Raw genomic sequence first — 25,295 nt, 5'->3', positions numbered from 1 at the left:
TCCTCAAAAAACCATCTCTTAATTGTTAAATTGCTATATTGTACACTCTAAGTGAATATAACATTGTATATTAACTACACTGATATTAAAATTAAAAAAGAATAACACCTTAGTTTCATAGATCTTCTTTATTTTCTTTTTAGTCTCTATTTCATATATTTCTGCTCTGATCTTTGTTATTTTCTTCCTCTACTAACTTTGGGTTTTGTTTGTTGTTTTTCTACTTCACTGAGGTGTAAAATGAGGCTATTTGAGATCTTTCTTATTTCTTGATATAGGGATTTATTGTTATGAAATTCTTAGAATGGCTTTTGCTACATCCCATAAGTTTGGTATGTTGTATTTACATTTGCATTTTTCTCAAGGTAATTTTTCAATTCTCTTTTGATTTCTTACTTCACCCTTCGGTTGTTCAATACCATGTTGTTTAATCTCCACGTATGTGTGAATTTTCCAATTTTCTTCTTGTAAGTAATTTTTAGTTTCATATCATTGTGGTCAGAAACATCGTTGATATGATTTCAAACTTCTTAAATTTATTAAGACTTGTGGCTTAACATATGATCTCTCCTGGAGAATCTTCCATGTGTACTTGACAATATATGTATATGACTTTGAAAATTCCAAAATGTATGTCATTTTGATCTGATCCTAATGTATTTCTTATCTGTAATATTTGTTGTTAGAAACTGCAAAAAGACTTTTCTCCCTTGGACCTCAAAAGAGGAGGACATCTTCCTAAAAATGAGATGTAAAGAAAATACCTAATACTGCATGGCTGAAATCACAGCCAAATCGTTAGGTTATTGACTACCTGTTCACTCTCTAGAAATTTCCAGGAAATTAGGTTTTGCAGTTTGTCACCTAACTTTAATATAAACAAGATTTTTTTTTAAATGTTCTCCCTTTCTGATTCAAAAGACATTCAAACAATATAAATGAGAAATGTAATTTATTTAAGAGAAAGCCTAATGTTGAACCATCTAATGATAAGAAATATAAGGGGTTAAGATGTCCTTCTATTAATGTTTAGCACTGGTCATCTCCATATCGTGGCCAAGTAAGGTATTCCCTCCCTAGTACTCCACTGTTGAGAGCCTCCTCCCCCGTTCACACAGGTACATCCAAAGCCCCATGTTAGGATCACCAAATCCTGCCTCCCAGCTATAGTTGATGTATTTAGACTATCTGTGCACTGATGTCATTCTGGCATTGGGGAACTTGTATTTGTTGGGAAAGAAAAGTTAGTCTCCCTCCAGGGGGCTGAAGCTCTAACATGTAAAGCTTGGGAGCAGTTAGCAGCTGTTTTCCACCACAAAGAGAAAGCCACAAGGCCATGAGAGAAAAGAATGGTACTGACCTACAAGAAGAGGCCAGAAAAGAGAATGGTCCTTACTGTGTGTGAATCCTAAACTCCACTTATTCCTGTGACTCACTGCACTTCTGCAGCTGTGAGTATCTCCAGTATTCTTAGATTTTTCTTTGTTAAAAAGTGTGAGGTGCGTTTCTGTCCTTGACAAGTGAAAAAGTGATACATTCAGTCTTATAGGACAAAATTCAATTTTGATCACCCTCTTTTGAAAGGGCTGTGGAAAGGATCAATGAAAACTGTTAAAGAAATAGTAAACAGGATCGTGGAAGAAGCTTCCAGAGCTTGGTCATTGTTAAGTAAAGAAACAATTTTATAACCTTCTCCAATGCTATAAAAAGAAGGTCTTTAATCTCCTTTTCACTAGACTAAATGGGGTGAGGTCGAAACTAATAGTTTTTCTGTAAGACATAACTTCAGACTCCTGCTATGCCATTGGTGTGACCACCCTAGGCTGTGCGTATTTGTTCAGAAGTGAAATCAGTTGCTCAACCCAGTGTTTTGCTTCCTTTCCCTTAGGTCAGGTGTTCACTCTTGGCTCTGCCACCAAGGTGGGGGGAGCAGGATCATGTGGTATGAACATGCCGCAGTGGGGCCTCGGGAGGAGGCAGTCTCTAGAAGCCTGTGGGCCCACAAATGGCCACAAGAGGATGCCATGTTTTAGGGCCCTGGAAGCCAGTGCATCCCATTGTTTTCCATGATTCCCTTAAGTTTTTATGATGTTGATAGTTGAGTTATGAGCAGCTTAGCATCTTTCTTTTCTGACCTTACCTCTCTCTTCAGGTCCCAGCTGCTCTGGGGTCATCCCTTTAACACCAGATTCACACGGGACATTTCAGATAGCTGGGCCTTCCAGGCTCAACTAGCTCTTCTACCCACGAACCCAAGAACATTTGGCTATCAGAGGATGGTAGAGGCAGCAAAGCCTTGAGAAATGTAGAATTCAGTGGGATAACATGTAAATATTTTCAGAGAAACAGAGACATGCAGCCCTAAGGAAGCAGTGATAGAAGTTAGCCACAATATGAGAGAAGGTTGCAGAAGTCTGTTAGTGGAGAGGATTTACATAATGATTTGACTTAGCCTGGGAGATGGGCCCTTTCAGTCCTAGAATCCCTGTTATAGCAACCATAAAAGAGGGTCCTAATTGTCCGTCCTTGTTGGGACAACTCCTGGCCATGTAGCTCTCCATGTGTAACCTCAGTCAGCTAGAAAAGCTAACCCAAATTGTTTGGACTAACATAGTTATCCTGTTAGTGGGTATTTATGTTTTAATCCCAGAAAAAAATTAGAATTAAGTACAGAAATAATAAAACCTATAATGTTAAACTTTCTATTTTAGGTTCAGAAACAATTTCATGTTTGCTATTTTAAGAATTTGTTGTGTTTTAGAGAATTTGGTCTATTAATAAGAGATCAACTTTGTGATTCCATTTTAAAATTTAGTTTAAGATTTTATTTATTCATTTGAGAGAGAGAGAGACAGCCAGTGAGAGAGGGAACACAAGCAGGGGGAGTGGGAGAGGAAGAAGCAGGCTCCCAGCAGAGGAGCCCGATGCAGGGCTCAATCCCAGAACACCGGGATCACGCCCTGAGCCGAAGGCAGACGCTTAACGACTGAGCCACCCAGGTGCCCCTTAAAATGTAGTTTAGAGGGGCACATGAGTGGCTCAGTTGGTTAAGCATCTGAGTCTTGATTTCGGCTCAGGTCATGATCTCAGGGTCTTGAGATCAAGCCCCGAGTCAGGCTCTGTGCTCAGCAGGGAGTCTGCTTGGGATTCTCTCTCTCCTTCCCCCTCTGCCTCTCCCCCTCACCATGCTCACATGCCCATGAACACTTTCTCTAAAATCGATCTCTACAAAATAAAATAAAATGTAGTTTAGAACTGATTTGTATTTGCAGTTATAAGTGTTGAGGGGTATAGGGTGAAGTTTTAGTAAATTTATAAAATTGAAACATTTAAGAGATTTAATATTCACTATGTTTAATTGATCAGATTTACAAGAATTTTTAAAGTTTTTAAAGGTTTTGGTAACCAAATCAGCAGTCACTGAACGACTTATAAAATCATTACATTAAATGTATAAATGCAGTTTAAGATGTTAAAGGAAATTAGTTAATTAAGCTGCAAGAGCCCTTTTAAAAATAAGTGTTAATTGTTAACATTTGATGATTAGAATAATAAGATTTGGGAGTTGAACTCAAATCAGTAAGTTAAAAAATTAGGCTTGAAATTGGTAACTTTAATTGGATATTAATTTTTCAAAAGTAGTTTTTGGTTTTTCTGTACACAGAAGCAGATAAGAAAACCTACAGTGAAATTTCAGAATTTTAAGTGAATAACTAATGGAAAATTAGTTTAATCCCAGCCAGAACTAGTCTATATACAGCTGGGATTGATCCCCAAGACTGTAGAAAGTCCAAGGACCCAACTACTGAACTGGGTGAGTTTAGGACCAATGACACAGTTCTGGGAACCACTCTCACTCATGGCATTCTGGGAGTGGTTCTGTTTACTTAGGGCTCTCCCAGATCCCATGGAAATTGGGATCTGGCCCATCCCCTTGATGATCCTCTGCAACTGCAGGGTGGGCCCAACCTGGAGCAATGACCCCAGACCGATATTCGTCCTCCAGCCCTGATATTTCAGCAGGTTAAAGTGGCTGGTACTTCTTCAGGCAAACAGCCAACTGAATACGTGTCAGGCTGTTGCCATATCTGAAAATACAAGCCTGAAATGACTCATCGTTTACAACATATGAAGATACTTGTATCCCATCTTATCTTCAGTAAAAATGGTTATTTAATTGACGTATTTGTTGCATATCTATCAAGTTGTTCCGTCTTTAGGTCCTTCTGTTTCTGCATCTGTGCAGAATAGCAAGCTCTTCAAAGACAGGATTTTTTTTAAGTTAATATTTTTGCTTGCTTTTCATCACCCAGGAAAGCCCACACACCATTCTAGCCAGGGGAGTACCTAAGGACATAATGAGTACTGCTGCTTTTCAAATAATAGTGAGTTCTAGACATATGACTAACCCATGAAACTTGAAGGTACTGTCCTAAATTCTGTTTGCTGAGTGGAGGCATTGTTATTACAAGAGTAATCTCGACAATCAACATTTGTCCCCAGTGAGGCAGATTTATGGAAAAGATTAGATCCATCTTTGCTCTTTAGAATGTACGATGACAATGACGTCTGTGTGTTCTGGGGAAGGCTTGATGGAGCTTTTGTGCAGCCTCGGTCTTTGTTCTGTGAGGCCCTTAGCTCAGCTCTTCTGATGTAGGCAGCCTTGTGTTTCTGGCGTAAGCATTCCAGGTGCATTCAACAGTTCTGTCTGTTTTAAGTGAGTTAACAGATAATACTGCAAGAAGAAACTTAGGTGAGTCGCAGCAATGATTGGAACTGATGAGGATTCAAGGCTAAAAAGCACATTTTGTTATTAAAACAGATTTTCAGATAACAAAGTAAAAAATTATTGAGAGGGAAACAGGGTAGTGGAAAGTTATTCTTCAGGATTTCCATTAGTCATATCATTTTCCAGACAAAGGTTAATTGAGAGGACACATTCAGTATACTTTAGCCAAAATAATTGTATAAAATGAGGAAAAAGTGAATGCTATTCTGATTATTAATATGGGAGGGGATAAAGCAAAGAGAAAAGAATATTCCTTTGTGCTAATTCTGCCTCTCCCACTAGCTTTCTCAGTGCAGATTCTATAAGGCCCAATTTGCTGGGTCTTGGTTACCATGCCTTTTTAGAATCATAGATTTGGGCGGGCGGGGGGGAGGTGGTGCTGGAAGGTTGTAAGAGTTTATTTCACAGAAAGTATGAAGGAGAGTTTTGGGGTTTTTTAAAATTCTGGTATAGTTAACATACGCTGTTATGTTAGTTTCAGGTTTACAATATAATGATTCAACAATTCTACACATTCCTCAGTGCTCATCACAATGAATGTTCTCTTAATCCCCTTCACCTATTTTACCCACCTCCCCTCTGGTAACTATCAGTTTGTTCTCTATAGTTAAGAGTCTGTTTTTTGGATTGTCTGTTTCCTTTGTTTGTTTCCTTTGTTATGTTTCTTAAATTCCACATATGAGCAAAATCATATGGTATTTGTTTACTCTGATTGACTTATTTCTCCTAGCCTTACAACATCTAGATCCATCACTGTTGTTACAAATGGCAAGATTTCATTCTTTGTTATGGCTGAATAATCTTCCATTGTAGGTATATGCTACCTCTTCTTGTCCATTTTTCTGTTGATGGATACTTGAGCTGCTTCCATCATATGGCTATTCTAAATAATGCTGTAATAAACATAGGGTGCATATGCCCCCTTTGAATTAGTCTTTTCATAGTCTTTAGGTAAATACCCAGAAGTGTGATTACTGAATCATACAGTTGTACTATTTATAACTTTTTGAGGAAACTCCATATTATTTTCCAAGGTGGTGTACCAGTTTGCATTCCCACCAGCAGTGCAAGAAGGTTCCTTTATCCCTACATCCTTGCCAACACTTGTTGTTTCTTGTGTTGTTGATTTTAGCCATTCTGATAGGTGTGATGTGATATCTGATTGTGGTTCTGATTTGCATTTCCCTGATGATGAGTGATGTTGAGCATATTTTCATGTGTCTGTTGGCCATCTGGATGTCTTCTTTCAAGAAATGTCTGTTCATTTCTTCTGCCCATTTTTAAATTGGATTATTTGGGTTTTTTGGTGTTAAGTTGCATAAGTTCTTCATATATTTTGAGTGCTAACCCTTTATCAGATATGTCATTTGCAAATATCTTTTCCCACTTAGTAGGTTGTCTTTGAGTTTTGTTGATAGTTTCCTTCACTGTGCAGAAACTTTTTATTTTATGTAATCCCAATAGTTTATTTTTGCTTTTGTGTCCCTTGCCTCAGGAGACATACCTAGAAAGAAGTCGCTTCAGCCAATGTCAAAGAAGTTCCTGCCTGTGTTCTCTTCTAGGATTTTTATGGTTTCAGGTGTCACATTTAGGTCCTTAATCCATTTTGAGTTTCTTTTTGGTGTATTGTGTAAGAAAGTGGTCCTGTTTCATTCTTTTGCAGGTAGCTGTCCAATATTCCCAACATCATTTGTTGAAGAGACTTTTTCCCATTGCATATTCTTGCCTCCTTTGTCAAAGATTAATTGACCAAATAATCATGGGGCTATATCTGGGCTTTCTATTCTGCTCCATTGATCTATGTTTCTATTTTTGTGCCAGTACCGTACTGTTTTGATTACTACAGCTTTATAGTATCTTCAGATTGGAAATTGTGATACCTCCAGCTTTGTTTTTCTTTTTCAAGACTGATTTGGCTCTTCAGGGTCTTCCGTGATTCCATACAAATTTTAGGATTGTTTATTCTAGTTCTGTGAAAAATGCTGTTGGTATTTTGATAGGGATTGCATTAAAGCTGTAAATTGCTTTGGGTAGTATGGACATTTTAACAATATTTATTCTTTGAATCCATAAACATGGAATATCTTTCCATTTGTGTCATCTTCAATTTCTTTCATCAGTGTTTTATAGTTTTCAGAGTGCAGGTGTTTCAGCTCCTTGGTTAAGTTTATTCCTAGGTATTTGGGGGGGGGGCTGCAATTGTAAATGGGATTGTTTTCTTAATTTCTCTTTCTGCTGCTTCATTATTATTGTACAGAAATGCAACAGATTTCTGTACATTGATTTTGTATTCTGTGACCTTACTGACTTAATTCATCAGGTTGAGCAACTTTTTGGTAGAGCCCTTTGGGTTTTATATGTATAGTATCATCTCTTCCGAAAACAGTGTAAGTTTTACTCCTTCCTTACTAATTTGGATGCCTTTTATTCCCGCTTCTTGTCTGACTGCTGCGCCTCGGACTTCCAGTAGTATGTTTAATAAAAGTGGTGAGAGTGAACATCCTTGTCTTGTTCCTGACCTTAGGGGAAAAGTTCTCAGTTTTCCACCATTGACTATAATGTTCTACATATAATGGGTTTTTCAAAAATGGCCTTTATTATGTTGAGGTATGTTCCCTCTAAATCTACTTTGTTGAGGGTTTTTATCATGAATGGATATCATACTTTGTCAAATGCTTTTTCTGTGTCTGTTGAAATGATCATACGGTTTTTACTTTTTCTCTTATCGATGTGATGTATCACATTGATTTGCAAATATTGAACCACCTTGCAACCTGGGAATAAATCCCTCTTGATTCTTGCGAATGATTCTCTTCATGTATTGTTGGATTCAGTTTGCGGATATTTGGTTGAGGATTTTTGCGTTTATGTTCATCAGGGATATTGGCCTGTAGTTCTCCTTCTTTGTCTTGTATTTATCTGGTTTTGATATCAGGGTAATGCTGGCCTCATACAATGAACTTGGTAGTTTTCCTTTTATATTTTTTGGAATAGTTTGAGCTCTTCTTTAAATGTTTTGGTAGAATTTGCCTGTGAATCCATCTGGTCCTGGACTTTTGTTGGTTGGGAGTTTTTCGATTATGGATTCAATCTCCTTGATGGTAATCAATCAGTTCAAATTTTGTCTTTTTTCCTGATTCAGCTTTAGGAGGTTTATGTTTTTAGGAATTTATCCATTTTTTTCTAGGTTGTCCAATTTGTTGGCATATAGTTTTTACAATCCTTTGTATTTCTGTGGTGTTTGTTGTTATTTCTTGTCTTTCATTTCTGATTTTGCTTGAGCATGTTCTCTCCCCCCCCTTCTGATAAGTCTGGCTAAAAGTTTATCAATTTTGTTGATCTTTTCAAATAACCAGTTCCTGATTTCATTGATCTGTTCTATTGTTTTTTTAGTTTCTATTCCATTTATTTCTGCTCTAATTTTATTTTTTAAAAATTTTATATTTAAATTCAGTTGACATATAGTGTATCATTAGTTTCAGAGGTAGAGTTCAGTTATTCATCTGTTGCATATAACACCCAGTGCTCATTACATCATGTGCCCTCCTTAATGCCCATCACCCAGTTGCCCCATCCCACCCACCCACCACCCTCCAGCAACCCTCAGTGTTTCCTGTAGTTAAGAGTCTCTTATGGTTTGTCTTCCTCTCTGATTTCATCATACTTTATTTTTCCTTTCTGTTTTGTTTAATTTCCACATGTGAGTGAAATCATATGATAATTGTCTTTCTCTGATTGACTTATTTCACCTAGCATAATACCGTCTTGTTCCATCCACGTCATTGCAAATGGTAAGATTTCATTTTTTTGATGGCTGAGTAATATTCCATTGTATATATACCACATCTTTATCTGTTCATCTGTCAATGGACATCAGGGTTCTTTCTTTGTTTTGGCTATTGTGGACATTGCTGCTATAAACATTAGGGTGCAGTTGCCCCTTCAGATCACTATGTTTGCATCCTTTGGGTAAATACCTGGTAGTGCAATTACTGGGTCATAGGGTAGCTCTATTTTTAACTGTTTGAGGAACCTCCATACAGTTTTCCAGAGTAGCTGTACTTGCTTGCATTTCCACCAACAGTGTAAGAGGGCTCCCTTTTCTCCACATCCTCACCAACATTTGTTGTTTCCTGACTTGTTAATTTTCACCATTCTGACTGGTGTGAGGTGGTATATCATTGTGGTTTTGATTTGTATTTCCCTGATGCCAAGTGATGTTGAGCATTTTTTCATGTGTCTGTTTTGTGTGTCTTCTTTGGAGAAATGTCTGTTCATGTCTTCTGCCCATTTCTTGACTAGATTATTTGTTTTTTGGGTATTGAGTTTGATAAGTTCTTCATAGATTTTGGATACTAGCCCTTTATCTGATAAGACATTTGCAAATATCTTCCCCATTCTGTGGGTAGTCTTTTGGTTTTGTCAGTTGTTTCCTTTGCTGTGCAAAATCTTTTTATCTTGATGAAGTCCTAATAGTTCATTTTTGCTTTTGTTTCCTTTGCCTTTGGAGACGTGTCTAGCAAGAAGTAGCTGTCACCAAGGTCAAAGAGGTTGCTGCCTATGTTCTCTAGGATTTTGATGGATTTCTGTTTCACATTTAGGTCTTTCATCCATTTTGAGTTTATTTCTATGTATGGTGTAAGAAAATTGTCCCATTTCATTCTTTTACATGTGGCTGTCCAATTTTCCCAACACCATTTGTTGAGGAGACTTTTTTACATTGGATATTCTTTCCTGCTTTGTCAAAGATTAGGTGACCATAGAATTGAGGGTCCATTTCTGGGTCTCTATTCTGTTCCATTGATCTATGTTTCTGGTTATTTGTGCCAGTGCCATACTGGCTTGATGTACAGATCCTTTACCCCTTTGGTTAGGTTTATTCCTAGGTATCTTATGGTTTTGGGTGCAATTGTAAATGGGATCAATTCCTTAATTTCTCTTTCTTCTGTTTCGTTGTTAGTGTATAGAAATGCAGTTTATTTCTGTGCATTGATTTTATATCCTGCCACTTTGCTGAATTCCTATATGAATTCTAGCAATTTTGGGGTGGAGTCTTTCGGGTTTACCACATAGAGTATCATGTCATCTGCAAAGAGTGAGAGGTAAGAGTTTGACTTCTTTGCCAATTTGGATGCCTTTTATTTCTTTTTGTTGTCTGATTGCTGAGGCTAGGAATTTTAGTAGTATTTGAACAACAGTGGTGAGAGTGGACATCCCTGTGTTTTCCTAAATTCATATATTTCAATAGTTACTCTGAATATAAATGGACTAAATGCTCCAATCAAAAGACACAGGGTATCAGATTGGATAGTAAAACAAGACCCATTGATATGCTGTCTACAGGAGACTCATTTTAGACTCCAAGACACCTCCAGATTGAAAGTGAGGGGGTGGAAAACATTTCAAAAGAAAGCTGGGGTAGCAATCCTTATATCACACAAATTAGATTTTAAACCAAAGACTGTAATAAGAGATGAAGAGGGACACTATATCATAATTAAAGGGTCTATCCAACAAGAAGATCTCACAATTGTAAATATTTATGCCCCTAGCTTGGGAGCAGCCAATTATATAAACAAAGTAATAACAAAATTAAAGAAACACATTGATAATAACACAATAAGAGTAGGGACTTTAACACCCCACTCACAGTGATGGACAAATCATCTAAGCAGAAGATCAACAAGGAGACAAGGGCTTTGAATGACACACCGGACCAGATGGACTTCACAGATATATTCAGAGTATTTCATCCTAAAGCAACAGAATGAACCTTCTTCTCAAGTGTACATGGAACATTCTCCAGAACAGATCACGTATTGGGTCACAAACCAGGCCTCAACCGGTATCTAATATTTTTATTTCCTTTCTACTGGTTTTGGGTTTTGATTGTTCTTTTTCTAATTCCTTTAGGTATAAGTTTAGGTTATTTATTTGAGATTTTTCTTGCTTCTTGATGTAGGCTTGTACTGCTATAAACTTCCCTCTTAGAATAACTTTTGCTGCATCCCAAAGATTTTGGACCATTGTGTTTTCCTTTGGTTCCATGTATTTTTTTAAATTTCTTCCTTGAGTACTTGGTTGACCCATTCATTGTTTAACAGCATGTCATTTAACTTCCATGTATTTGTGCTCCTTCCAGATTTATTCTTGTGGTTGATTTCTAGATTCATAGCATTACGGTCAGAGAAGATACATGATATGACTTCGATCTTTTTTTAATTTGTTGAGACTTATTTGTGGCCTAATATGTGATCTGTTCTGGAGAATGTTCCATACACACTTTTAAAGAATGTGTATTCTGCTGTTTTAGGATGGAATGTTCTGAATGTATCTGTTAGATTCATCTGGTCCAAGTTGTCATTCAAAGCCACTGTTTGTTGATTTTATATTTGGATGATCTGTACATTGATGTAAGGGGGGTGTTAAAGTCCACTCCTGTTATTGTGGATTACTACCATTGATTACTTCCTTTATGTTTTTTATTAACTGCTTTATGTATGTGGGCTCCCATGTTGGGTGCATAAATATTTACAATTGTTATATCTTCTTGTTGGAACATCCACTTTATGATAATATCCTTCTTTGTCTCTTGTTACAGTCTTTGTTTCACAGTCTGTTTTGTCCAATATAAGTATTGCTACCCTGGCTTTCTTTTCACATCCATTCACAAGATTAATGTTTCTCCATCCCCTCACTTTCAATCTGCAGATGTCTTTAGATTTGAACAGGCAGCATACAGATGAGTCTCGTGTTTTGTTTTGTTTTTTTTAATCCATTCCATTACCCTGTGTCTTTTGATTAGTGTTTAGTCCATTTGCATTCAAAGTAATTATTGATAGGTATGTATTTATTACCATTTTGTTACTTGTTTTATGGTTGATTTTGTAGTTCTTTGTTCCTTTTTTCCCTGTCTCTCCTCTCTCATGATTAGTTGGCGTTTTGGGGGACATATTTGGATTCCTTTCTCTTTATTTTTTGCATATCTATTACTGGTTTTTTTATTTGTGGTTACCATTAGGTTTGTATATAACATCTGTATATAGCAGAAGTTGACAGTTGCTTAAATTTCAACCCATTTTTTCTCTCTCTCTCCCACCCCCACATTTTAGGTATATGGTATCAGACTTCACATCTTTTTATTTTGTGGGTCCCTTGACTGACTTTTACAGATATACTTATGTTCACTGCTTGTGTGCTTCCTACTTGTCTTACTGTTATTTATGGTCTTTCCTTTCTACTCAAAGAGTCCCCTTTAACATTTTTTGTAGGACTGGTTTAGTGGTCATGAATTCCTTTCACTTTTGTTTGTCTGGGAAACTATCGCTCCTCTTATAGCCTTGCTGAATGGAGTATTCTTGGCTGCAGATTTTTTCCTTCTAGCACTTTGGTTGTATCACGCCACTCTCTTCTGGCCTGCAAAGGTTCTTCTGAAAACTCCAACGGTAGCCTTATGGGGTTTCCCTTGTGTGTAACTGTCTTCTTTTCTCTTGCTTCTTTTAAATTCTTTATCACAAATTTTTGCTGTTTTAATTACTGGGTATCTTGGTGTGGATCTGCATGGGTTGATTTTGTTGGAGGAGCTCTGTGCCTTCTGGATCTGGGTTTTTATTTCCTTCCCCAGATTCAGGAAGTGTTCAGCTATGATTTCTTCAAGTAAATTTTCTGCCCCTTTCATCTCTCTCCTCCTTCTGAAATCCCTATAATGTGAATGTTATTACACTTGGTGGTGTAACAGAGTTCCGGAAATCTATTCTCAGTTTGCCTGTTTTTTTTCTTTCATCTGCTCAGCTTCGTGACTTTCAGATACTTGTCCTCCAGGTCACTAATCCATTCTCCTGCTTCCTTTAGTCTATCCCATCTAGTGTGTTTTTTATTTCATTTATTGTGTTCTTCCATCTCTGATTGGTTCTTTTTTTATGTCTTTTAAGGGTCTCACTGATGTCCTCCACTTTTCTCAAGTCCAGTGAGTATCATTACTTTAAATTCTCTGTCAGGCATATTACTTATCTGCATTTTATTTAGGTCTCTTGCTGTGATTTTGTTTTCTTTCATTTGGGACATATTTCTGTGTCTCCTTATTTGTCTAACTCTCTGTGTCTGTTTCTGTGTGTTAGGAAAGTCAGCTACGTCTCCTGCTCTTGAAAGTAGTGGCCTTATGAAGAAGTCCTGTAGTGCCCTGCAGTGCAGTGTCCTCTGTTCCCCAGAACCTGGTGCTTCAGGGGTGTCTCCTCTGTGTGTTGCTTGTGCCCTGCTCTTGTGGCTGAGCCACTCTAGCCATCTGTCCAATCATCTGTAATGGCTCTCTTTGCCTTGTTGTGGGCAGGGTTTGGTGTCTGTGTTGTTAGCGGGCCAGTCTGGGGCCACCTTTGGCTTGAGTTGAGTCAGACCAGGCATTTGTCAGAGATGCAGTAACACCAAACTTCAGGGCACTTTCCTTGGGTTGTCCCTTGAGAAACTTTGGTTGGTGAGTGGGGCCTGCAGTCAGACCAGCTGTCTGCCCTCCACCCACTGCTGGGGCCACAGTCTGACTGGTGTGTGTGATAATCTTTCCCTCTCCCTGGGGTAAGAGTCACTTGGGAGCGGTGCTAGCCTCTATCGGGGCTGCTTGCACACTGCTAAACTTGTGGCATTGCTTTGGATGGGCTCCAACTAGGAGTCTATGGGAGAGGACAGATCCCCAACGTGTGCGAGGGCAGGATACACAGTGGTAGCAAGGTTTGCACTGGTCTTCTGGGGCAGGGGAACCTGCAGCACTAGGACTGAAGCAGGCCTGGCTAGAGGGGGCGGATGCACTGAAGCATAGGGAGTAAAGTAGGGTGTGTGGTGTTAGCAAGTCAGGTAGCAAGTGTCAGTGCCACACTGGTTCCTGGAGGCGGCCATTTGTTTATGCTGGGGGGCTGAGGAGGAAAACGGCACCTGCCAGCTCCTTCGTTCTTGGAGGAGTCTCCCAGTGATCTCTGGCCCTCCAGGACAGGCTCTGAAATTAGTAAACTACTTCCCCTCTCATATGCCCCAGGTGTTCTTCAAACTGCCGCTTCTATGCTGTATCTCCACAGGCTGGTTTTTGTGCTGTTTCCTCTTGCCTTACCAGTTCTCCCAGAGCTGAGCCTGCTGATTTTTAAAAATTCCAGTTTTTAATTCTAAGAACTCCTTAATTCAGCCCTTCTGGTGTTCAGAGCCAAATGTCATGGGTATTCATCCTCCTGGCACAGGCTCCCTGGTGAGATGGTTTCTCTCTCCGATTGGAGTCCATGGGTCCCCCCCTCCTGTAGCTCTGCAGTTCATTTCGCTCCCCAGGGCGCCTCCCACCCTCCCTACCTCTTCAGTGTGGCCTCTTGTCTACATTTCGTTGAGGAGTTAGTTCTGCCAGTCTTCAGGTCGCTTTCCGGGTTACTTACACCGATGCGGGTGCTAATTGTGTACGTGGACAAGACGAGCTTGGGGTCCTCCAACTGTCCAGCAACAGAAAAAGGGTTTTTAAAGTTTTGAAAAGTACAGAATCCTGAAAATGTAGACTTTCAGTAGCCATAAAAATAAGTCTGGGTACTGGGCATAAGAAACGTAAAGCTAGGCCTAGGAGTAAATCAGAAAGTTGGCCTAAAACAGTGTTGCCTGTTCTGGGTTCACACTAAAATCACCTAGGAAGTTTTCAACTGATACCCACCCGAGAGGTTGTTTCAATTGCTCCGGAGTGGGATTTTTTTTTTAAAAGCTTCCCGGGTAATTCTTTTGTGCAGCCAGGATTATAAACTGCCCTTTGTAATACAGTAAATTCTGCTTTCATTTCTGCTGCTCGCAGCATGATTTCAAGACAGCCTGGGTTTTGAGGACTCTGTTCTGGCAACCTTTCTGGCAAATAAGTGTATTAAAAAATCTGTGCTGGAAAACACATGTATTCAGTGATCCTGATGGTGGTGGTTGGGGCGAGGGCAGGGAGTTGTGCAAAGTTGAGACTGGCCAGGAGGGGACCATCATGACCAGCAATAATGTATACTGGCCAAATCCGCTGGAAGGTTTTGAAGATGGTTTGTAGACATGACTCCATGTTGCCTTATTTTAGGTGTGGTTCCTTGTCAGACACGGGCAGCTAACTCAGACTTGAAAATACCACTGCCTTTGAGTTTTGATAATTCATTCTTATTTATGTTAGACATTGGTGAGGAGCCCACAGTTATCCATGAATTAGTGATTGGAGTCCAGGCCAAAAACAAAGGTGATAAGTACCCCAAACTTTAAGTTCAGAGAAACTTCAACTGTGAGACCAGCCATTTCCCTCTTTTAAAAAGGCTGGGTGGCCCAGTTCAGCAGAACTAGAATTCCTTCCACCCCCATCTCCATATAGGAGCACTGGGGGCATGTCAGGTCAATAGGGGACAACACATCCCCCCTGTTCCCTACCAGATCAAGGGTCCCCAAACCATACTCCCTACCTGCCTAGTGGACTATTCAGAGTCTCTTGTCTTTATCATTCTGAGCCACTGAATGGCCAAGACTTGATGTTTCAGGCCCAGTGTTGCCAGGACCCTGAGGAAGGAGGCAGGAGGAGGATGACCAAAGGAGATGGGCCCGAGTGTTTGCAGTGTTTCTGGCCTTGGTGACGGGGTGGTAAAATTGGGTAATTGGCTTAAAAGTTTGTATGAAACACTTTTTTTTTTACTTTTAGCATATTTTTTAATGTTTTCTTATTATATTATGTTAGTCACCATACAGTACATCCCCGGTTTCCGATGTAAAGTTCGATGATTCATTAGTTGCATATAACACCCAGTGCACCATGCAACACGTGCCCTCCTTACTACCCATCACCGGTCTATCACATTCCCCCACCCCCCCTCCCCTCTGAGGCCCTCAGTTTGTTTCTCAGAGTCCATAGTCTCTCATGGTTCATTCCCCCTTCTGATTACCCCCTCTTTCTTTATCCCTTTCTTCCCCTACCGATCTTCCTAGTTCTTATGTTCCATAGATGAGAGAAATCATATGATAATTGTCTTTCTCTGCTTGACTTATTTCACTTAGCATTATCTCTTCCAGTGCCATCCATGTTGCAGCAAATGTTGAGAATTCGTTCTTTCTGATAGCTGAGTAATATTCCATTGTATATATGGACCACAGCTTCTTAATCCAGTCATCTGTTGAAGGGCATCTTGGTTCCTTCCATGCTTTGGCTATTGTGGACAATGCTGCTATGAACATTGGGATGCATATGGCCCTTCTCTTCACTGCATCTGTATCTTTGGGATGAAACACTTTGTTGATAGGACTCAACAAAACCGAACCATAGGCCAAATCTGGCGTGCTGCCTATTTTTGTAAATAAAGTTTTATTTCCACACACACAGCATTTGAACCCCAAATCAGCCGCCTCTTCTTCATTCCATCAGAATATTGAAGTTTATTCTCTGGAAAGTTGGACCAGCAAACCTTGATGTGAGGATAACAAACATAGTTGAGGGTAGGAGTGCTACACTGAACCCAGAAAAAAGAAGTGGAATTCTGTATTCCTGACAGCAATACCATCAGCCCAACACTCTCCCTGACTGGCTTCAGGAATATGGGTTACTGGGTTTCTAGCACCCTTTATCAGATATATGATTTACAAATATTTACAAATATCTTCTCTCGTTTCATAGGTCACCTTTTATTTATTTTGTTGTTAAATATATTTTGCTGTGTAGAAGCCTTGTGGTTTGATGTGTTCTCATTTATTTTTGCCTTTGTTGTCTCTGCTTTTGATGTCAAATTAAAAGATTATCACCAGGACTGATATTAGGGAGCTTACCTCCTGTGTTTTCTCTAGGAGTCTTGAACCCATTTTGAGCTTATTTTTGTGTATGGATGATATAAGGTAATGGTCCAGTTTAATTCTCTGCATGTGGCTATCCAGTTTGCCAGCACTATTTATTGAAGAGACTGTCCTTTCCGCATTGTATATTCTTGGCTGTTTTGTCATAAGTTGACCTTATATGCATGGGTCTATTTCTGGACTATCCCATTGATCTTCATGTCTTTATGCCATGCCACACTGTTTTGGTTACTGTAGCTTTGTAATGTAATTTGAAATCAGGAAGCATATCCTTCCAACTTTGTTCTTCCTCAAGTATTCAGGGTCTTCTATGATTCCATACTAATTTTAGAATTAGTCCATTTTGGTGGAAAAGTGCCATTGGAGGTTTGATGGGGATTGCATTGAATCCGTAGATTGCTCTGCATAGTATGAACATTTGAAGAATATTCTTCCAATCCATGAGCACAGAATATCTTTCTGTTATGCATGTCTTTATCAATCCCTTCAATCAATGTCTTATAGCTTTTATTATACAGCTCTTTCATCTCCTTGGCTAATTTATTCCTAGGTATTCTTTTTGATGTACTTACAAATGGGATTGTTTTCTTAATTTTTCTGATAGGTTATTATTCAGATGAAACAATTTTTATATCTTGCAACTTTACTAAATTTGTTTTTTGGTGGAGTCTTTAGGGTTTTTATTATATCTGCATAGTGTGACAAATTTGCTTCTTCCTTTCTGATTTGGATGCCCTTTATTTCTTTTTCTTGCCTAACTTCTCTGGCTAGGACCATGCTGAGTAGAAGTGGGCAAAGTAGATACTTTTGTCCCCAGTCTTAGAGGAAATGTGTTCAGCTTTTAACCATGGAGTATAATGTTAGCTGTGGTCTTTTCATATGTGGCCTTTATTATGTCAAGTTATTATTGCGAATAGATGTTGTATTTTGTTAAATGTTTTTTGCATCTAATGAGATGATTGTATATTCTCATTTTGTTAATGTGGTGTGTCATATTGACTGGTGAATGTCGAACCAGCCTTGCTATTCTGTAATAAATCCCATTCGATTGTGGTATATGAATCTTTCAATGTACTGTTGGATTCAGTTTTGAGGAATATCCCATCCATGTTCATTAGGGATGCTGCTTTCTAATTTTCTTTTAGTGCCCTTATCTGGTTTGGTAGCAGGGTAATGCTGGCCTCATAAAATGGAAGTGTTCCCACATCTCCTCTTTTCTGAAAGAGTTTGATATTAAATCTTCCTTAAATATTTTGTAGAATTTACTAGTGAAGCCATCTGGTCCTGGACTTTTTGTTTGAATCAGTAATCAGTCTTTTCAGATTTTATTTCTTCATGATTCAGTCTTGGTAGATTGGATATTTCTAGGAACATACCATTTTTTTCTAAGTTGTCCAGTTTGTTGTATAATTGTTCATAGTGGTCTCCTATGTTACTCTCTACTTCAACATCTCTCGTTGAGTCCTTTCTGTGGTGAGTCTAGCCAAAGGTTTGTCAATTTTGTGTATCTTACAAAAAGTACTCTTGGTTTCTTTGATCTTTCCTATTAACTTTTCAGTCACTAACTTTGGTGTTAGCTTGTTGTTTTTCCAGTTCTTGAGGTTAAAGGAAGATTGGTTGAGATTTTTGTTTCTTGGTGTAGGTATATATTGCTCTGAACTTTCAGTACTGCTTTTGCTGCATCCCGTAAGTTTTGATATGTTGTAGTTCCATATATTTTTACTTCTCTTTTGATTTCTTCTTTGACCAATTGGTTTTTCATGAGTATGTTAATCTCCACAATTGTGAGTTTTCCATCTTCCCTCCTATTACTGTTTTCTAGTTTTATACCATTATGGTCAGAAAAGATACTTGGTATCATTCACTCTTAAATTTACTAAGACATTTTTTGTGACCTGTTATGTGATCTGTTCTAAAGAATGTTTTGTGTGCACTTGAGAAGAATGTATTCTGCTGCTGTTGGGTGGAATGTTCTGTATATATCTATTGTGTCTGGGTGATCTGTCCATTGTTGAAAGTGGCATATTGAAGTCCTCTACTATTATTGCATTGCTATTTCTCCCTTCAGATCTGTTATTTTTTAGGTGCTCGCATATTGGGTGCATATGTATTTAGAATTGTTATATCTTCCTGATGAATTGACCCCTTTACCATAATGACATTGTTACAATTTTTGACTTAATGTTTGTCTTGTATAACTACCTCTGCTCTCTTTTGGTTTCCATTTGTTTAAAATAACTTTTTCCATCCCTTTACATTCAGCCTGTGAGTGTCCTTACTGCTTGAGTCCTATGTAGATGGCAGCATACAGATGGGTCTTGGTTTCAATGAAACCATTCAGCCAGTCTGTGTTAATTTAAAGTAATTATCAATAAATAAGGATGTACTATAGCCATTTTGTTAATTGCTTTCCGGTTGTCTTACAGTTCCTTTCTTGTGGTCATTTTTTGTAGTGCTTTGCTTTAATTCTCTCTCAGTTGTGTATCTATTATAGGCTTTTGCTCTATAGTTGCCATAAGCTTTCATAATATGTTATAGTTATAACCATCTATTTTAGCATGAGAAAGTTCTACCCATTTACTTGTCCCTCCCCCCAATTTATGTTGATGTCCCAGTCTACTTTTTATATTGTGTCCATCAACACAATAATGTAGCTGTGGTTATTTTCAGCACTTCTGTCTCTAACCAATATGCTAGATTTCAAAGGGATTTTCATACCACCATTGCGTTATTAGAGTATTTGAATTTTAATATACACCTTTACCAGTAAATTTTATACTTTAATATATTTTCATGTTACTAATTAGCCTCCTTTTGTTCCAGTTTGAAGACTCATTTAGCATTACTTGTAGGGCAGGTCTGGTGGTGATAAATCCCCTCAGCTTTTGTTTAAGAATGTCTTTATCTCTCCATTATTTCTGAATGACAGCTTTGCTGGGTAAAGTATTCTTGGATGAGTTTTTTTTCTTTGAGCACTTTGAATGTATCACCCCACTCTCACCTCACCTGTAAGGTTTCTGCTGAAAAATCTGCTGAAAGCCTTGTTGGTATTTCTTTGTATGTAATGGTTCTTTTTCTTCTTGCTGGTTTCAAGTTTGTCTTTGAGCCTCCTGTGCCTGGATGACCATCTCTCTCCCCAGATTTGGGGAGTTCCAGCCATCAAGTTTTCTATTCCTTTCTCCCTCTCTTAGCATTATTTTGGAAGCCCCAGAAAGAGATTGGTTTTTTGGTTTTGTTTATCATGCTCTGCAGTTCAAGTAGGATTTCTTTACCCTTTTTCATTCTAATTTTGGAAATGGGGTTTTTGCTTGTTACTAATCATTTCAGCCAGCTACTTCTAAGATCTGTTCAGTCTACCCTTTTATTTTATAGCCAATGGTAGAGTAATACATAAGTCATACCGAAAAATAATCAGGGAAAAATACAGAACTTGGGGAAAAATTTACATTTGGACATGATATGCTCCTTTCATGAATTGTTCCGATTTACAGATTCTGTCATTAAATTTATCAGCCTCAGCTCCCAGTTCTCAGATCTATGACTTTGATTTTCTCTGCTGTTCCTCAAATGGAGAGCTTTTTAATATACACCAGATAAATCAGAACAGTTCCCTGTGCTCATAGCCCCTTTTTATTTAGCATCTTCTGTGATACTCGTCACACTTTCCCAAGAGCTGCTGCTATTAAACAAAGTTGTTCCCTAAGGCACTTAACTTGAAAAATCGCTTTTTACCATAGCTCTTGTTGCCATTTTCTCATACCAGAGTCCTTGTGATTTTTTCCTATAAAAACCATTTGTGATTTATAGAGATTTGTACATCCTTAAAATTCCCTTGATAATAAGCACTTTTAGAAGATATTTATGTATTGCTTCATTCAGTAGGAATTTATTGTCTGTGCAGGTATTAGAAGTCATTCAGCTGGGGTGCTGGAAGCCTTACAGCAGCAAGTAAAGATTTTTACAGTTAATCCAATTCCTCTATTTAATGTTCATTTCTGCAAAATGTCTGTTTTGGTGATCTGTGAGGTCAGGGTCATGAAAGGACACATAGCGGCTTTATTAGATACATGCTTATTTCTCTCTCTCATATATGGCAGCCCTCAGTGTTCTAAGCTTTTTTCTGTTTGGTCCCCCACCCTGTGATTTAAAATAGCTGCTAGATAGGTAGCAATAATTTAATACATAGCACAGTACCAGCCTTAAAAGATGAACGATGGTATTTACATCTGAAAAGAGAATTGAATATATGTAAAGAACAGGCACTTCACTAAAGAGGATATCCAAATAAGAAGATACATCATCAGTCATCTGGGAAATGCGAAATCATATCAGGATGAAATACCATCACCCACCAGAATGGCAAAAACTTTAACACCAAATGTTGGTGGGGATGTGAAGCAACTGAAACACAGATACTTCCAGTACCTTCTAAAGCTTAAAAAAAAAAAACCTACCTTGTGCCCCAGCAATTCCACTCTTAGATATGTGCACATTGTTCACAAAAGAAGGGAGATGGCCAGATGAGGCTTCACAGCATCACCCTGAGTCTGGTCTCCGAAGATAGGCAGGTATTCTCTAAGCAGACAAGCATTTAGAAGAACATGAAGTCACGGAGGTGTAAGCCTGATGTGTTGAGGAACAATGTCAGTTCCACACAGCTGCAACACATAGACTACAGGGCTGAAGGAGGAGGGTGTTGTAGCGCTTGCCAGGGAGTCTGTTCTGCCCAGGGACATGGTCAGATTCGTACTCACCAGGATCACTCACATCGGTGTGTTGGAGTGAAGTTAGGGAGGCTGTGTAACTGTTAGCAGGAGGTCAGATGGTTGGTTATCACTTTGCTGCCATTTTGCCAATTCTGGAGAATAAGTACTTTTCTTATATTCTGTATTATCCTGTGTGTCATTCGATAAGAAATGAATGGTTAAGCAAATCTTTGCTAGATGTGGTATGAGCCTGGGGTATTCCAGGTTTGCAAACATTTGCTTAAACCATTCTGACAATTTTCAAGTGTCCTATCTAGAAATGTCACTGATTTCACCAAGTGTATACAGGTTTTTACTTCTAATATGACCAAAAAAAAAAAAAGTTTGTTTGAGATGTGACATAAGAGGATCCCAAATTCACCTCCTTCCATGGACACACTGCATCTATGGCTACATATAAAAAAATAATTTCTTCTGAAGGAAACCCAAAAACTAGTTAAGCAAATCCTACAAATCAGGCAAATGAGAAAAACACCCACATCAAAGTGTGGTGGGGTCTGACCTAAGACGGCAATGAAGGAAGACCCTGAACTTCCCCTCCTCCATGGGCCCACCGAATCTGCACACATTTCTAGAGCAATTCCTCCTGAACAACTGAGGACTGGATGAACAGCTTCTATACAACAGAAGACAGAGAACATCAGGTGAGTTGGAGGCAGGAAACCCCCAGCTTTGATACTGTCCTACCTCTCCCACTGGAGTTCACAAAGAGGCTGGGAGCAGATTCTTCTGTCCTGGGGCACAGGAAGAAGACGACTACAGATTAACAGAGCAACTGGAATATAAAGGAACTAGCCCTAGAACCCAGCCAGATTCCAGGGGAGCTGCTGGAACTCTCCCTGCGTCCAAGGAGCAGACAAGCTCTATGGTTTAAGTTCCCTACCCCCAAGCTTGACAGTGTGGATGGAAACGGGTCAGGTGCCCTACCCAGCCTCCCTCCTCAGGAACCTCCTGGTTGCTAGCCCACACCCAGCGGTCCCACCGAGGTGGCCTCAGCACAGTGCTGCTCACACCAGGACACCCCTGCTCAGCACCCACTACACCTCCAGTCATTGCAGGAAGGTGGCACAAGCAACCTGGAATACCCCAGACTCCTACCACTTCAGCTTCTGATGGCTTGCTAAGGTACCCCCAGCACAGGGTGCTCTGGAACCGCTCCTGCTTGCCTCAGTTCTAGCCACACTGCCAGAGCACCCCATGTGTGGAGCAGCCCAGGACCCCGCGGCCTGTACGATGCCTCAGATCCAGAGCAGGTGCCCCACCACGGTGCCGTCCATGTGGAGAGCCTCAGGACACCCTGGCTTGCACCCACTTCACCTTCAACCATTCCACCAGGGCAGCGCCATCACAGAGTACCCTGGGAACCCAGCCCACACAAACCACAGCTCCAGCCAGCCAAAGTTACCGGGCCCACATCATCTACACAGGGGATGACTATACACAAGACCATTCCTTTGAGTTTCAAAGTAGCTGTCCTACCTCATTCATGGAAACCAATGCAGGAAGTCAAGCAATATGAGGAGACAGAAGAATAGGCTTCAAATTAAAAAAAAAAAAGCAAAATCTCAGAAAAAGAACCAAATGAACTGGAGGTAAGCAATATGCCTCATAGTTTAAAGTAATGATACATGAAGAGACTCCCTGGACTGGAGAGAAAAGTGGAAGAAGTCAATGAGAATTTCAGCAAAGAGATAGAACCTGTCAGAGTGAAAGAATACAATAAATGAAATGAAAAATACGCTGGAGGGAATCAATAGCAGCTGCAGAAGAATGGGAATGGATCAGTGATCTGGAAGGGTAATGGAAAACACCCAAGCTGAACAGCAAAAAGGTTAAGAGATTTCCTAGACATCAAGCAAACATTCGATTTATAGGGGGTCCCAGAAGATTGAGAGAAAGGTGTAGAAAACTTATCTGAAGAAATCATTGAAATAAACAACACAGAGATGAACCCAAAGCATTCCACACCATGACACACAATAAAGTGCCAAAGGTTAAAGATGGAGAATTTTAAAAGTAGCAAGAAAGAAGCAAAAAGTTACATAAAAGGGAGACCCCATAAGACCATTAGCTGATTTTTAGAGCAGAAACTGAATAGATCATGTTATTCCCTTCTGGCTTGCAAAGTGCTGAAAGAAAAAACTTACAACCAAAAATATTCTACCTGGCATAGTCATCATTCAGAATTGAAGGGGAAGTCATGGGTTTCCCAGATTAACAAAAGTTAAAGGAGTTTATCATCACTAAACTCGCCTTAAAACATTAAAGGGGCTTCTTTAAGTGGAAAAGAAAAGGCCATAATTAGAAGAAAATTATAAAATATGACAACATATACATAAAATGTGGAGGGGGGAGTAAAAAAGTTATTTTAGAATGTGTTCAAACTTAAGGGACCACCCACTTGACATAGACTACTGTCTACTTAGAATGATGTCTATGAAGCTCACAGTAACAATAAACCAAAAACCTGTAATACACACACAAAAAAGAGAGGGGCGCCTGGGTGGCACAGCGGTTAGGCGTCTGCCTTTGGCTCAGGGCGTGATCCCTGTGCTCTGGGATCGAGCCCCACATCAGGCTCCTCCACTAGGAGCCTGCTTCTTCCTCTCCCACTCCCCCTGCCTGTGTTCCCTCTCTCGCTGGCTGTCTCTATCTCTGTTGAATGAATAAATAAAATCTTTAAAAAAAAAAAAAGCCAATCATAACACTGCAGAAAGTCATCAATCACAAGGAAAGAGACCAAAAGAAGGGAACAGAGAAGAACTACAAAAACAACCAGAAAACAATTAGCAAAATGGTAATAAGAACATATGTATCAATAATTACCTTAAATGTAAATAGCCTAAATGCTCCAATCAAAAAACATAATAAATTTAAAAAATAAAAGACCCATCTATAGGCTACCTACAAGAGACTCTCCTCAGATCTACAGCCACCTAAAGACTAAAAGTGAAAGGATGGAAAAAGATTCCATTCCAATAGCAGCAAAGAAACCAGGGTAGCAATGCTTATATCAGACAAAATACATTTTAAAACAAACACTGTAACAAAAGATAAGAGCATTACATAATTATAAAGGGGCCAATCCAACAGGAGGATATAACAACTGTGAATATCTATGTACCCAACACTGGAGCACCTAAATACATTAAGCATCTATTAACAGACGTAAAGAGAAGAACTGACACAAATACAATAGTAGAGGACTTTACCACTCCACATACATCAATGGATCGACCATGCAGGCAGAAAATAGGGAAACAGTGTCTTTGAATGACACATTAGACCAAATGATCTTAATAGATATATACAGAACACTACGTCTAAAAACAACAGAGTAACATTCTTTTCAAGTGCACGTGGAACATTCTCCAGGATAGATCATATTATAAGCCACAAAACAAGTTTCAATAAATGAAAAGATGCTGCCAAGCATCTTTTTCAGCCATAAAAGTAGAAATCAATCACAAGGAGAAAAAAAAAAACTGGAGGGGGGCACCTGCGTGGCTCAGTCAGTTAAGTTCTGTCTTCAGCTCAGGTCATGATCTCAGCGTCCTGGGATCGAGTCCTGCATCAGGCTCCCTGCTCAGCAGGAATTCTGCTTCTTCCTCCCTCTCTCCCAATCTCTCCAAATCTTAGGAAAAAAACACAAACTTGGAAGTTAAACAACATGCTACTAAACAACCAATGAATGGGTCAATGAAGAAGTAAAGAGGAAGTCAAAAAATACGTGGAAACAAATGAAAACACAATGATACAAAATCTTTGGGACATGGCGATGGCACTTCTATGAGAGGATTTTATAGTGATACAGGTCTACCTCAAAAAAATAAAAGTCTCATCAAAAACGAATTATGTACTATATGTCGGCTAATTGAACATAATTAAAAAAAAATCTCAAACTATCGAACCTTACAACTAAGGCAACAAGAAAA

At 39.1% G+C, this 25,295-nt stretch overlaps 1 protein-coding gene across 1 annotated transcript in view; it reads left to right on the top strand.

Annotated features, from left to right (window-relative positions):
• Positions 1 to 25,295, top strand: part of FAM124A (family with sequence similarity 124 member A) — a 96,093-nt gene that overhangs the window by 56,080 nt on the left and 14,718 nt on the right. The window contains exon 5 of the mRNA XM_040620960.1: positions 12,721 to 12,755. Coding sequence (XP_040476894.1) covers positions 12,721 to 12,755 — 35 coding nt within the window. The remainder of the gene's footprint in view (positions 1 to 12,720; positions 12,756 to 25,295) is intronic.

Source organism: Ursus maritimus, unplaced genomic scaffold (genome assembly GCF_017311325.1).
Source record: "Ursus maritimus isolate PB19 unplaced genomic scaffold, ASM1731132v1 scaffold_10, whole genome shotgun sequence".
Classification (NCBI taxonomy): Eukaryota; Metazoa; Chordata; class Mammalia; order Carnivora; family Ursidae; genus Ursus; species Ursus maritimus.
Note: the sequence above shows the minus strand (reverse complement) of the source record. Positions and strands in the feature narration are given on the sequence as shown.